Source organism: Schistocerca piceifrons, chromosome 4 (assembly GCF_021461385.2).
Source record: "Schistocerca piceifrons isolate TAMUIC-IGC-003096 chromosome 4, iqSchPice1.1, whole genome shotgun sequence".
NCBI classification, from domain to species: Eukaryota; Metazoa; Arthropoda; class Insecta; order Orthoptera; family Acrididae; genus Schistocerca; species Schistocerca piceifrons.
In genome coordinates this window covers 487,538,462-487,554,911 of record NC_060141.1, presented here as the reverse complement: position 1 = coordinate 487,554,911, position 16,450 = coordinate 487,538,462, and the positions used below count along the sequence as shown (strand labels likewise).

At 37.5% G+C, this 16,450-nt stretch overlaps 1 protein-coding gene across 2 annotated transcripts in view; it reads right to left on the bottom strand.

Moving 5' to 3' along the window:
* Window positions 1-16,450, bottom strand: part of LOC124795061 (actin-related protein 6) — a 110,764-nt gene that overhangs the window by 59,313 nt on the left and 35,001 nt on the right. The window contains exons 2-3 of one of the 2 annotated variants that reach the window (XM_047258862.1): window positions 8,380-8,497; window positions 8,100-8,292 (exon numbers count right to left, since the gene is read on the bottom strand). In XM_047258862.1, the coding sequence (XP_047114818.1) occupies window positions 8,100-8,292; window positions 8,380-8,497 (311 nt within the window). The remainder of the gene's footprint in view (window positions 1-8,099; window positions 8,293-8,379; window positions 8,498-16,450) is intronic. The other variant, XM_047258863.1, reaches the window with a different exon arrangement.

Sequence of the window (16,450 nt, the reverse complement as noted above, 5' to 3'; positions counted from 1 at the left end):
CCATATTCATACTTAATTCTGACTTGTTTTTGCAACAAAATGTTTGTACCGAAATTATGCACAAGACATTTTCTAGTGGCAGTTTCTTAATTTTCAATTTTTATTAGTGCATAATTTAAATAATCAATGGCAAGACTTTTAAGACAAGAGATAATAATTAAATGTATGCTTTTCAGTAGTTTATTACTTGTTGTGGGAATCATTCAGCTTGCAGTATAGCAAGTTTTTAAGGAAGTTCTCTAAGTAATACGCTCGTACCATAAGTTTATCCAGGTGATAGAGAAACAGTTGACATATGTTTACCATAATCTTCACATTATATTTAATATTTGATCAAATACCATATTCATGTTTACTGTTATTTTGCACATGGCATTAAGAATTTATGGTTATTTTTCATATGCATATATGAATAAAAATGTGTGTAACTATAAAACAAATTAAATTAAAACAAATTAAATTAAAACAAAAATTAAAAAACAATAAAAAATTAAAAAATGAAATAAAAGAGCAAAATAATAAAAATAAAAATTATGAAAAACAAACTAAAAAATTTTAAAAAAGGCCTCTTGCAGTTATGCGATCTGGACGTGATGATGAGGCTTGCTCATGTGCTCCGAGTACTCAATAGGCTATACTGGACAGGTTCAATCATACCAGTCGGGTAACTGTAGAGGAGCCAGACTAACAATGCCTAACCCAAGCAACACAGTTCAAAAAACAGTAAAAAGACCTACATCAGATCAGCCATCACCCGGGCCACCAAAAATCTACATCTGTTACCAAGCTATGGCAGTCTAATGTCAAAATTATGGCAGAGTAAAAACTGGGAACTACAATGAAAGCTCCTATCACAGTGCAAGAAAAGGTGAATATGTCCTGGACGGAGTTAGGGATGTAAAAGATGTGAACTAGCTTTTCGATTTATCTAGCACCTTCAAAGACACTTAAATAAAAACATCTAAACATTTTCACACCTTTTCATGAGTCAACACTACTTCCCTAGTACAGTGCGTCCTATTAGCTGCCAAGTGTTGGCACACCTGCATCTTGCAATGCACAGACAGGGTGTATACGAGGACAAGGAAAAAAAAAACACTTTCTCCCGGATTGAAAACACAGTTTTTCTGTGTTATTAAGTAACAGTATATTTTCCCTAGGAACTGTAAAATTTATCAATCCTTTGAATGGTTATGTTTTTATACACGGGCGTAGAATTTCCCGGCACTTTATAAAACGAAACTCAGGGAAGAAAACCCCTTTTGGAAAGATTTTTGATGTGCAGCAACATGTACGCTGCATATTTCTGTATTACGAAAGTATTTCGAATTCCACCAAACACCGCATGTTACTTTCCGAACCATTGTAATCGAGATTGCGATGCGTTTTTGTAAGCCAGTCATAGCTCACATCACGTGATCCCGCCACCCGATGACAGCGGATATTCAGACCACAGGACAAGTGGTGTCAGTTAATAGTAACATCACTGTTAAGTAGCGCGGATACACAAACTGGAAAGGTTAAGTAGCGCGGATACACAAACTGGAAAGGTAATGTTTTTAATTAATATACGTTGTGTTGCAAAGCTTTCACACACAATATTGGTCTCTAAGGTTAATAAGCTGCATAAGAAGCTAAGCTTTCACATGTAATGTTGATCTTTTTGCGCGTGTTGCTCTTTAAGAAATATCACACAAATGTGCCACTAAAATTTTTAGCCGAGCCCAATGACTTGCCCTGAAAGTTTTCCACAAATTCTCTACCGCAGAAGAGAGAGAGCTTCCCGTAGCACTACATCAATTTGCTCACGATGACGACATGAATGTCTGGGCAAAAAATATTTCTAAATGGCTCGTCATCAAATGCTCTGTGATTTAAGTTCATCGTACATTGTCGCACATGGTTCAACTTGCGTATAAGGAAATTTACTTTGAAAATAACTTTTTCAAACCACTATTCGCAAAATTTTCCCGTGACCTGTTGAAATAGGTTTCAGTAGTCGTCAGAGACCGCCAGATGACTGGCGCCGCCGCGCTTTGGCAGCTACTGTGACGCAGGAAGCCCGTATGTTCGTACGTGTAAAACATTAAAAGATCTTACATTATGTCATAAAAAAAGACGTAAGAGTATACTCCAAGAGCATCGGAATTTCGTGAATAGTACTAAAATGGCACATTTAAAGTGCATACTTAAAGAGCGCATTCGTAGGTCCAGATTTCCAATGAAGTAGGCCTCGACCTGAATTTTCGGTGTGGGTTCCGGGATGTTAATTTTCTTAGAGTACCAGTACTGTACTAACTCATTTTTGATTCTATATTATGGCATAATGCCATACGTGCTAGAAGATGAAAACGTGCACTTGAAATGCAGCGAGCTGTTTAAATCAGCCAAGAGTGTGGAACTAAACACTTTGTTTCAAACACATTGACTGCCTCAGCGTAAAATATTAATAAAAACCAAATTTCTTTAGCAAACCGACAAAAATAACTTCATTGTTCTACAAGGCGATTTATGCACGACTGTCAGAAAAGTGGGAATAAAATAAAATCTGAAACTAATAACGAATATTTGCCTTCCGTGATTATGTGGATGTCTTAATTCACTTGATAGCTCCCAGCCACAGAAATCCGTTTAGTTTTCATTTGATGTGAGCAGTAAACTAAGAGGAAACAGCAAACTTACTAAAGTGTAAACACGGGTCACGTGGAGACTACACACTTCCCCACTACAACTCAGACTGCTCTGCGCATCAGTCCCGGATCTACGATAATTCCGAACCGGGGCAATACTACGATAATGGCGCCCCTCCTCCCAGCCCCTTCCCTCGAGCGTTTGAGATATGAAGTCAAAAATTTTAAAAAATTGAATTTTCAAAAATGTTCATTTTGTACACACATCTATTTGAAGAGTCTGATACATAAAACACAGATGTTCGAGGAAATGTAAGAAATGTTATTTGGTATTAAGTGTGCCAGAGTGCAGTGCCACCCTTCTCCACACAGCATTCTTCTATCGCACGTCACTGTATTTCGCTCCGTGGAATTGTAAAGTGTATATTTTGTACTGGATGCCATCAAACTATATTCAGGACAGTGGAAGTTCAAATGCCCTGTGGTGCCTCTCCTGCTCCCAGTCGGACGGTTTGACAGCCTGACCCTCCTAAAAAAATATCTCGCAATTAATACTGGATGGGATTATTTGTAATCGTGAGAACGAGAACTCTTCAGAAAATTTGCACTCTGTATTGCCTATTAGCTAATAACTTTCTGTTTTGGGTGACATACAGTTAAATACGGGATACATAAAACCAGTAAAGACAAGAGACAAACAAGACAGTAAACAGTTCTTCAATCCTTAGTTCCTAGCATTATTTTTTTCTCTAATCTGCTACAGCTTTACATGGCGCGCTTTCCTTTCTGCGAAAGAATTTATTACCTCAAAGTTCGTGAAACGTTTTGCTGCATGAAAAATCGAAATATTGTTGTCTAATACTGCGTAAGCTATTAATACAAATAGTACCCAAGACTGGTGTGGTTTCTCGATCTGATTACGGCTATTTTGTCACTGTCTGCTAGATAAAATAAAATAGGCCTTTCTAACGCTTGTAATTTTATAACACGACAGAATATAATTCACGAAGACCAATATAAAATGCCTATTAGGCCTACATCAAGCAAAAAGCTTTATGTTAGAAAATAGTTCCACATTTCATTCATAAGCTCCTGTTTCTCGAGCATGAGATCGAAAAGCAGTAGCACGAGATTTTTATATAAATCTGGAATCGTCATATTCTTCCCTAATTTGTTTGATGTTCCCGTTTCTTTTCCTTCCTCGTTCTAACAATCAATCTTGTCATGACTAATTCTGGAACTATGCCAGCCTTTGTCAAAACTTATTCACCGGTTAACTTCACTAACCCTGCCAGAATCACCGGTTTAGTTATCTCTGATTATTCTCCGGTTAGGTGTTATGTTCGTACAAACCATTTTCCGCGCTACTTCCAAAATAGAACTTCAGCGGTTGCTAGACGGGGACTGTACAAGTGCTAGTGTAGCGATCTGGGCAAAAATTTCCTGACAGTTTAATTTTCCTGAATACACCGAGAAGATAACACGTAATCTTTCTTACCTGTTGTTCCTGTTAGTCGTTTATTTCCACTCTGGAAGTCTGAATCTATGGAGGTCTGAATCTATGGAATTCCATAGTACGTACAACAACGCTGATCATTCGCAAACCCAATCAAGAACATAACATACAGCGATTGCGTTCACTCGTTCGGCTTTACTCCGCACAGCTCTTATAGCCCGGTCTCCTTTTGCCTGCAGGAAAGTTTATTTCTAGATGCAACGAGGGTTCCCCTGACAGAGACATCACGTACCCTATGCACGCATTCAAAAATCAACTTATGACTCACTCAGAAATCAACTTACAGAGTGTGTCCGAAAACTAACAGGGATGCGTTTCAAAATCATATGAGTAATCGATAGACCAACGTGCGCTGGGTGCTAAGCGCTTTGTGAACAAGGTTTTTCCTCCTCAATAATATGAATTTGGGACCCCTCCCCCTTCCTCATAGATTCGGGCCTGCTGTGCATGCGTGAATCTGGCAGCTTGGGCGCGGCAGTAAAATTTTTCCCGGTTGCATCTAGCAGCTTGCTGCGACTGTTTACACAGCCAACAGCCACATTTCTGTAGCCAGAAGCGGGAGAAGGTACTACTCATACGCCACTCAACTGCGCATGCGCATGAGCCCGCTCGTAACTGCTAAAACGAATCTAATGTACACAGTTGTGACGTCACGTTCATCGGAGGCAATTTGTTGTTATGAAACATTGCATAGTCTTCCTAAAGCACACAATTTGCTGTTGGCAAACGCTTATATGAGCACTGTGTTTTGTTGTATATGGCACATTTCCTTTGCAATTAATGTTTTATTTTCGTTTTTTTTTCTCGTTCACGTTTTATTGTTGCAGTATTATTCTGCAATAGCGCGTTACAGTAATAACCTTTGTTAGAGTATCGATTCTTACCAGTCAAAATTACAACGAAAAATTCCCGGAATTCTAAAAAATTCCCGGTTTTCTCCCGGATGAAAAAATTCCCAGGTTTTTCCTGGATCTCCTGGTTGTCCCGGGTCGTATACGCCCTGACAGACTAAAGTCCCTGATCCTGTACCCAAATTCCAGAAGCTTCACAAGCTATAGTAGACAAAATATAATGCCATATGGCTGAAGAGCATACACATAGTAGCTAAAAGTTTTTATGGTGGTGAAATTGTTCTTGGGGGGGGGGGGGGGGGGGGGGGGACGAATGCTGAAACTTTTTTTTTTATTCCTGAGTGGGGAGGGTTGATTTTTCCCCTATATGACCATTTCTTTCCCAAACCCACCCCATTACATGGTATGGTAGGGATGTAAGAACAAATGGACATAAACTTATGTGCTTCTAAAGAGTGGGAGGCACCTACGATAGGAAGAATCCAAATGTGGGGGTGCATCTGTAACAGGAAGTGTACCTCAGAAAGGGGATGTATGCATCCTAAACTTTAATGACACATTTTGTTATATTGCACCATAAGACAAATGATACACTGGTTAACATTATGGTGTGTGTCATGTTACAGGATATGACACCATGTATCATGTTACTTTACTTGACATGACATATAATATTACAGGGCATGGGTATTAATACTAACAAGTAAAAATGTGCGCATATGTCAGATGTTTTGATTAAAATGTCTTTGAAGTTACAAGCAAAATCCATAGTAGGCACTGTAACATAAACATGGATTCATAAAAATATAATTATATGAGTAATTCATTGCATGTGTCAATAACTCACCTTTAGCTCTATTTGTGCATCTACCTTGTGTATAAATTAATTTGTCCAATATTTGATGCACAAGCTACTTATGTAAAGAATAGGACCAGTAACATAAAACAAAATATTAAAACAAAGCATTCACTCCAACCACATTTATTTGGAGACCAAGTAGAATGAGCCAGAATTAAAACATTCCACTATTGTTGGTTCACATTTCATGTTAAGCAAAGGATCTCCTCACAACTGACTAGATAGGCCAGTTATTAGGCTAGAGAAGCCAAGGGCATAGCAAACTGCAAACAGATCCATGTCTAGTAGTGTTGAAAACTAACTATATGTAGCTGACTGCTTGCTTTTACTGTAAAGTGGAAGGATATTCAATTCTGAAGAGACAAAGTCTATGAATAAACAAAAGTAAAAGGAGTGGCAGTATCGAATTTTGTCAGCTACTGACAAAGGGAGAGATTAAGAAAGGAAAAGGATAAAAAGTGAACATCAGCTATGAAGAACTAGATAAAAGCACTTACAATTATGATCTCTGGTGAATGGCTCTACATGACTCAACAACATTTTTTTTTTTTTTAAATGTAGCCCCTTATGGCCAGCTGTTCATTCTTGGAACAGTTTAAAACTCATCAACTACCTTTTATTAACACAAAACTTCAAAAAGAGTATGTATTTAGAAACAGCAGCAGCTAAGGATTTGCACTAAATCTGTTACAAGGTATCAAATTCAAGCTGGACTCTTACATAACACAAGCCCTGCATAATTGGGAATTATTCTTCTAAATTCTTAGTTGTTTATACTGATGAGATCCTAAACTGGAAGTCATATGTTACATACCTTATTCAATGCCTAAGCTCTACAATTACTGCACTACAGATAATGTAAGATGTCAAAAAGTTAACTCACTTTTCCTGTTTTTGCTCACTAACATCTCATAACTTCATGTATGGGGTAAATTGACATTGAGGAAAGAAGTGTTCATTGCACACAAACATGCAATAAGGGTGATATGTGGTGTCCATTCTAGAACCTCTTGCAGACAGCTCTTTAAATAGTTGGGCATACTGACAACAGCCTAACAGTAAATTTAATATCTTACAAAGTTTGTTGTCAATAATTAATTGACAACAATAATTAATTGTCAATAATTAATTAATTGTTGTCAATTAATTAATTTAATTGAAAATAACAACAACATTCATTAAGATAATACTAGTAGAAGAAATGACTTCCACTATTCATCAATCAGCCTTAGAGTGGCCAAAAAGGGTCAGGTATTCAGACATAAAAATGTTGTCCACCTACCAAGTGATCTAAAGAATTTAATGGATAATAAAATAGACTTCAAATACAAACTGAAATCATATTGAATACTGTATGTCCAATGCATACAGCACAATGTCAAAACCACTTTGCCCACGACCACTGTCAATGTGCACTGTGCATGTTGCAAATCTCACGTTTCCATACTTTTCCACTACAGTATAGTCTGCACTGTACCATGTTTCACAGTGGACCCCAAAGATACTGTGATGGTGCAAAAAATCCTGTGGCGACACCAATGATCCTGTGATGGCATAGTTGTCAATTGCTCCTTAAGAATCTCTCATACTATACACTTGCACAATACGATACATACACTTTCAAAGAAAATTAGTAATCTGGTGCTGTAAGTAACATAGCATTCACAGTGCCTGAAGGGTTACTGTTACCTCAGAGCATGCGCAGTCGAAAACAGACAGTTGTGTAGCTTCTCAAAGTTAATTGTAGTGGAGCTGACCATTTTGATGCTGGTTGCTTAATATAAGAGAGAGGGTGCTGCAAAAATATGTTTTTGTCTGTTTTATTTGCATGCAAGCACACATTTGAAGAGAAATGGAATAATTTTAATGTGTTTTATCCATAATTTTAGTAACATTTACAATGTGCTGTAGCACATTAGCACATGATAACTGATCACCATTGATGATAAATATATTCAAAATCTATAACCAACCTCAGTGTTCCCTCGCTCTGCACACAACCCTCTCCACTCCCTCACTCCAACCAACCAAATGCAATAATTTTTATGTTGCACACTTTGTGCATACATGCTAATAACAAAACTCTCAACACTCCTACATCACACGCAGCAAACCACAAAATAATAAGAAATTTCAAATCAGAACAGCAGCAGCAATGTCACAAACACCTTATCTTATTACAAACCAACAGTTACCATCAACATGTAACCTACTAACTAAACAGTTCTTACACTTTTACATACCATTAATTCTCAAGAGAGCCTGGCACTCATATTCTTCAAAGAATATTTCAGTCATTGCTTCCTGGATGGAGCTAAAGTTCAGGTATGGTTCTGTAACTACCAAAGGTGTTTCACTAAAATTCACTGGGCAGCACTCATTACTGAAAATGTAATCCCACACATTCTTTTGTACATCCCAGTTGATTAAATATCCCTAAAAGATAAATAGCCAATGAAATCTACAAGCTAAAATTAAATGTAGACTATGGAATATCACATGTACACGCAAATACTCACATACCTTTTGGAAAGGCAAAATATAAAAAAGTCCAGAAGCATCTCTGCATTCTTCAACTTGGGCACCAATAAAAGGCCTCCTTCGTTCACTTTTAGCCTTCATTATACAGTTTGGAACAATTCTGCAGATAGTAAATTTTCAAAAATTCATAAAATAATAGTGACAATGGCGCACAAAATTTAAAGTTTTAATTATACCCCACCCCCACTGCCCCCTTCTCTCTCTCTCTCTCTCTCTCTCTCTCTCTCTCTCTCTCTCTCTCTCTCTCTCTGTGTGTGTGTGTGTGTGTGTGTGTGTGTGTGTGTGTGTGTGTGTGTGTCCATCTTCTGCTAAACTGTTTGAGAAAAATTGGTTAAACATGAAAACCCTTACACATGTAAAATATCTTATTCAAACAAAACTCTCACTTACTCACTCTCATTATCATTCACATTTCTCTATACATTCACAATATCATTCAAAATGTATAAACTACAACTATAATCATTGTTTTTAAAACAAACCAGAAACCCAGATACAAGGGACGTCTTTTAAAGTTTTGTACATACAACCTCTATGTGGTGCTATTGAGATGTGATATTACTGCTGTTTTGCACTTTTGTCATTTGTATTATTAAAGTAATAGTATCTAAAAATATTGGCCAAATAGTTTGCTTATAGTGAGCATCTAAAGAAACAGGCTGTGGAAAAGTGAAAACTTCACATGAAGAATTTCATCAGATGATTTTTTTACAATTTCATAAAGAACTCTGTCAACATCAATGCCTCAAACAACTTTGATCCATTTTTGATTCTCAGTCACCTTCGGGAAAGATAATTTACAATTAGTTTTCGAAAATTGTTGTGCCCGTGTTCTGCAAGTGGTGAATTTTCATAAAAGTCGACAAAAATCGGTTGTTCTTGAGAAATAAAAAAAATAAAACCCAATCAATGCTTCCTCAGGCACATTGAAGACTGCAGTACCTTCTTTATTCCCTGAACATTTAGCTATGGATTATTTCTGTTCCCAAAGGACTCCACATAATTTGATCTAAGCTCAAAACAAGCTCATGTTAGTTAAGTAAAAGTTAAAAAAATTAAAGGAACAAAATGCAAAATCCATATACAATATTACACCAGGAGACAAAATTAGGATATAATTATACAATCCTGAAAGTACGCAGCAACCAAATGTTTCGATGTTCAAAAATCAGGAAAACCCATCAAAAATACATGTATCAAATAGTTTTTCAGTATAGTAATATCAGCTGACACATAGCACATCAAACAAGTGATTATATGACTGCGAAAGACATCAAATTAGTCTCCCCCTGCTTGTGTACCCACTAAATGACTTATTTGCTCTTATATTCAGAATGTGTTGAAACATACCAAAAGTGTGGAATTTCAAAGATGAATATTTTGAGAAAAAATAAATACCAATGAAATGTTTTTCTTTCATCGTTCTTGTAAAAAAAATTGAAAGGCTGCCCTCATGGAACAACAAACTGAAAGCAATGTGACAGTCTGGTCATTTATATATGAAAAAAAATCCAGAATGAGCCCTAGTAGTTTAGCAGTAAGGGTGGACATTTCACAAAATATTAAGTTATACAACATACTTCTTTTCATCTTTGCACTTGTATCAACAAATGACACACAACTGTTAAAATTGGCATATTTAAATCTGTACACCACAAGTGGAAGATACTGGTGAGTCCTATCACTGGAGCATGAAGCCATGCATCATAATTTTAGGCACTATTCATAACTGAGGAAGTAGGACCATCTTGTCTGAGGAGCAGTGATGAGGTATGCCATGGCCAACTTGGTTCAGCCAGCCACAGCTTAATGTCTGTCCACTTCCAACCAGCCATTGTTCCTCCCAATGCCATATGATTCTGTACTGCAACTGCAAGGTGATAGCACATACAGGACAGGAAACTGGGTCACAAGATTTTCAAATACATTTTTTCTTGGCCACCACATCCCAAATGATCATGCAGACTGGTACCTAGCAAAATAACACCACCTCCCTCAACCTTTGTAAACAGGGCCACCTCCATATGAAACCTCTGTGCTAAGGCTGGGGAGCTGCTACGCTAAGGCTGGTGAGCTGCTACTTGTCCTCATCAACAAATTCTCAAGATGTGGATCTGTTTATGTTTCTGACTAATCTAGACCCACCACCATAGCAAGTCACTGCCTGTGCAGCTGTGAAATTGATTTTCACTACATTCTCCACAAGCAATGAGGGTGGCTGACAATTGTGTACAGCACACTCTAGTAATGGAGTAAGACCAATATCAATCCTAACCCATGGGTGGAGCAGATTGCTGCCATTCTTACTGAATTAGGCCCAGAGTTATTTGAGATTTATACAACCATTGAATGTTGCAGATATATGAACATTACAAATGTAAGATATTTCAAGAACCTTCCAGAAATAATAAATATGAAATACATAACTGCCGATAGTCTGGTTTGAACCAGCAACCCACAGTGCGCCAGCAACCAACACTAACTATTACCCCACACTGCATTCACCAGAGCTCATGACATTGCTCCCTCTCCTGCACAAGCAATGACCCACTGTTTCAGAAGTCCACATTGCAACTGACTACAACACACTGGATCTAGATATTGTAAGTGATCCTTTGTATGGTAGCCCTGGAAGAGCTTTGTGTTCTTGTTCTATTGTTACATCCTCTTCACTATGATGATCATCAAAGGTAGGTGAAGTCTGACATGCAATGAAGGATAAGATAGAGCCCAAAGGTGCCACTTTTTGCACAGGCATAAAAATCCATACAAAGTCTGATGTGCTGTATTTTACTGGCCAATGCATTACAGTACCTTTGATCTTCCTACCGGGAAAATATATTTTTTAAGTGCAGCAATCTATATCATTTCTAATGTCCCTATCAGTTGTTTAGCACCTCCTCTAAATGCTATTGGAATCTTTCTTCTTAACTTTTTTTTTAACTAGCTTCCAGCATTATAAATTTTCTTAAGAATAAAACGCAGCATACAAATAGAGCTGTATTATCATCAAGCTGGCAGAAGTAAAACCATCCTCTTTAAATGATTATATTTTATCGGTTCCTCCATAACTTATGTATAATAATTAATGCAGAATTACTGTACATGATTATGGAATCACATGTCATGGACACCAATACAATATTTTGCTTGCTGTTTTGGTAAGCAACAGTGCAGCGCATCGTTCAGGAATAGGAAATACGGAAGCGTCCGATCCCACCCGTCAGCTTTGACCCATGACGTCACAAATATGGCGGAAACAAAAACAAACACACACACTTCCCACAAGAAGCCTAATGACACTAACGGGACAAGCGCGGGAAATGGGGTGTTTTGGGTGGGGGGCAAACTAAATATAAACAAAGATGAGGTGACTTACCGAACGAAAGCGCTGGCAGGTCGATAGACACACAAACAAACACAAACATACACACAAAATTGAAGCTTTCGCAACAAACTGTTGCCTCATCAGGAAAGAGGGAAGGAGAGGGGAAGACCTTTAAATATGTCTGCTTGTGTCTGTATGTGTGGATGGATATGTGCGTGTGTGCGAGTGTATACCTGTCCTTTTTTCCCCCTAAGGTAAGTCTTTCCGCTCCCGGGATTGGAATGACTCCTTACCCTCTCCCTTAAAACCCACTTCCTTTCGTCTTCCCCTCTCCTTCCCTCTTTCCTGATGAGGCAACAGTTTGTTGCGAAAGCTTGAATTTTGTGTGTATGTTTGTGTTTGTTTGTGTGTCTATCGACCTGCCAGCGCTTTCGTTCGGTAAGTCACCTCATCTTTGTTTTTATATATAATTTTTCCCACGTGGAATGTTTCCTTCATTATATAAATATAAACAAATTTAGACGCCTTGCGTAGCTACAACGTGTAAGTGAAGACAGCCATGCATGAATACCCACCCACCTCCCCAGGGGTCGTAACCCCTGCAACCCATAGAAGATAAAAGATGCTTCAGTAGCTGATTAGTGTTTTTCGTCTTTTAAAAAAAAAAAATCTCACGGGATAGAACGAACAGATCAGAAAGATAAATATAATAAACTAAAACAGAAATTCTAGGAAACAGATAATTAAAATAAGTAATAAGTGTTTTTAAATTTTAAAAAAAATCTCACGAGATAGAACGAACAGATCAGAAAAGTAAATAAAATAAGATAAAACAGATCTGGAGACAGCCACACTCAAACCAAACTCCGCGCCGTCGTGACGTCACACACGACAACACCCTTAAGTCACGGGTCAAAGCTGACGCGTGGGATTGGACGCTTCTGTCGACCCCAGGAATATACATTGTTTTAGGTTAAATCAAACAATGGAAAGTCTAGGATGGAATAACAACCTCCTCCATGCACTGAGTAACAACCTATCTTTATACAGAAAGGACAGATTATTACTCAATGTACAAAGGTGGTATGCCTGACTGCAATTCAATGCCTACACTATGTGATGAGTAGTGATCAATCCTTTTCATATGGTTATTGTTTCAGTTTAATGTATAACTGTATGTCTTTATCTGTGGGGTAAATGCAAACTGAATTGAAATGTGCATGAAGAAGCTTATCAAGCATAAACAGAAGATGAAAATTAAAGTAAATTTTTGTTTACTTTCTCTAAGTATTAGAGGGAGCAAAAGGTTATAAACAACTTGTAAGGAAATCAGACTGTGGTTATATGAATCAAAGGGCGCAAGAAGAAAGCCCTGGTTGAGGAGGGAGGGTGACAGGACCTTAGCCTATCCCTGATGTTATTCAACCTGCAGATTGAGCAAGCAAATGGGAAATGGAGGTGGTGTACTTGTTGCAGTAGACAGGAAACTCAAACACACTGAGACAGAAATTGAGTTCGCATGCAAGATTGTTTGGACAAGACTTTGTTTGGAGAAGACTTGGTATCAGGGTGGATATAAAACGATAGTTGAATCCTTCTATTGGTCACCAGATACATCTCCTGATGTAACCGAAAACTTAGAGAAAACTTGTACACAAGTTCCCCCATCATACTGTAATCATCAGTGAAAACTTTAATCATCCAACAATCAAGATGGAAAATTAGTTTTTCTAGTGGTGAGCATCACAAGAAATGCTGTGAAACTTTATTAAATGCCTTCTCTGAAAAAAAATCTAGAACAGATAGTTAGGAATCCCACTTATGTTGGAAATATATCAGCTCTAATGGCAACAAATATGCCTGACCTCTATGAAGATGTCCAAATTGAAACTGTGACCATGACACAGTTGTGGCAACAATGATAACCAAAGTACAAAAGACAACTAAAACAAGCAGAAAGATATATACATGCAATAAACTATATAAAAAATCAGTAGTGCCATATGTCAATGAGGAACTTGAAACTTTCAGCACAGTGCAAAAGCATGTACAGGAACTCTGGCTCAAAAAACTTACAATATTAGCTGACAACGCATTGGGTAAATATGTACCCAGTAGAACAGTTCATAATGGTAGGGAACCACCATGGTATATAGTCACTGTAAAGAAACTTCTTAAAAAAACAGAGATTACTGCACAATAATTTTAAAACAATGAGTAGGGCTGTAGATAGAGAGATGCTGAATGAAACACATTTGGCTGTCAAGAGAGCAATGTGTTATGCCTTCAATGACTGAAGTAGCAGAATATTGTCAAGTAATCTATCACAGAACCCAAAGAAATTCTGGCCGTATGTAAAGGCCGTTAATGGCACCAAAATTAGTGTCCAGTCCCTAGTGAAAGAGACAGGAACTGAAATTGAGGGTAGCAAAGCAAAAGCTGAAAAGCTTATCTCAATTTTCAAATGTTCCTTACGATGGAAAAACCAAGAGAATTGACCCCATTTAATCCTCACACCACTGAAAAGATGAATGAAATATATATTAGTGTCAATGGTGTTGAGAAGCAGCTGAAGTCTATAAAACTGAAAAAAGCTCCTAGTCCTGATGGAATCCCTGTCAGATTCTGTACTGGAATTTGCGACCGAGTTTGTCCCTTTTCTAACTATAATCTATCACTAACAAAAAACCATGCCTATTCTTGGAAAAAGGAACAGTTCAAACCTGTCTGCAAGAAGGGTAGTAGAAATGATCCACAAAATTACAGTCCAGCATCCTTGACATCGGTTTGTTGTGAAATCTTAGCACATGTTCTGAGCTCAAAAATAATGAGACCTCCTCAATGTCAACCAGCATGGATTCCGAAAACATTGATCATGTGAAACTCAACTTGTATTTTTTTCACATGACATAATGAAAGCTTTGGATCAAGACAATTAGGAAGATGCAGTATTTCCCGATTTTCGAAAAGCATTTGACTCCGTACCAAATCCACGCTTATCGTCAAAGGTGCAATCATATGGAGTATCAAGCGGAATTTGTGGCTCGATTGAGGACTTTTTGCGTGGAAGGACGCAGCATGTTATCTTGAATGGAGAGTCATCGTCAAAGGTAGAAGTAACTTCGGGTGTGCCCCAGGAAGTGTGATGAGACCCTTGCTGTTCATGTATTATATTAATGACCTTGCAGACAGTATTAACAATAAAATGAAGCTTTTTACAGATGATGCAGTTATCTATAATGAAGCACTATTTGAAAGAAGCTGCATATATGTTCAGTCAGATCTTCATATGATTTAAAAGTGGTGCAGGGATTGGCAACTTGCTCTAAATGTTCAGGAATGTAAAATTTTGCACTTAACAAAATGAAAAAAAAAAAAAATTGTATCCCACAACAATACTATCAATGAGTCACTGTTGGAATCGGCCAACTCATACAAATACCCAAGTGTAACACTTTGTTGGGATATGAAATGGAATGATCACACAGGTTCAGTCATGGGTAAAGCTAGTGGTAGACTTCACTTTATTAGTAAAATACTGGGGAAGTGAAAACAGTCTACAAGGTAGATTGCTTACAAATCATTCATGTGACCAGTTCTAGAATATTGCTCAAGTGTGTGGGACTCATACCAGACAGGACTAAAGGGGTTAGTGAACCAATACAGAGAAGGGCAGCATGAATGGTCACAGGTTTGTTTTATCCGTAGGAAAGTGGCAAGAGATACTGAAGTAACTGAACTGGAACACTCTTAAAGACAGGCATAAACTATCTCGAGAAAGTCTGATAACAAAGTTTCTAGAACTAGTTTCAAATTATTGCTCTAGGAATATACTACAACCCCCTATGTATCGCTCACATAGGGATTGTAAAGATAAGATTAGAATGATTACTGCACACACACAAAGGCGTTCAAACAATCATTCTTCCCGCACTCCATACATGAATGAAACAGGAAAAAAACATACTAATTGGTATAATGGGATGAACCCTCTGCCATGCACCTCACGGTGGTTTGCAGAGTATAGATGCAGATGGAAATGTACACTAAAGGAAACCAGAGGAAAATATGAAGAAGAAATTAAAGTTCAAGGAGAAGAAATAAAAACTTTGAGGTTTGCCAGTGACATTTTAATTCTGCCAGAGACAGGAAAGAAGTTGGAAGAGCGGCTGAATTTAACGGACACTGTCTTCAAAAGAGTTTATAAGATGAACATAAAGAAATGCAGGGGATCAGATTAGAAACTGAAACACTAAGCATACTAGATGAATTTTACTGTTTGGGCAGTAAAATAAGTGATGATGGCCAAAGTAGAGAGAATATAAAATGTAGACTAGCAACGCCAAGAAAAGCAATTCTGAAGAAGAGAAGTTTAACATCGAATCATAGATCATTTCTAAAATGAAGCAAACACAAAAAAAAAACTGAATCAGCAGTGTTATTTATTCAAAACACAATGAAAGAGATCTGAATAATCTAAAAGCAGTAGCCACTGAAGTACAATAATTTCTCTTCAATGCAGCTGAAAATGTGGGGACAAGTAATTACACCCACACGAAAGCCATAAATGTTATCCAGACAGATAAACCAAACACGCAAATATTACTGTAGTTCTAACATAAAACTCCAAAATAAAATTACTGTATTGAACTCATCAAATTGTGAAAGTCCTCAATTCTACTGGATTTTATGGTGCGCCATGCAAAATTATACAATTTCATGCAT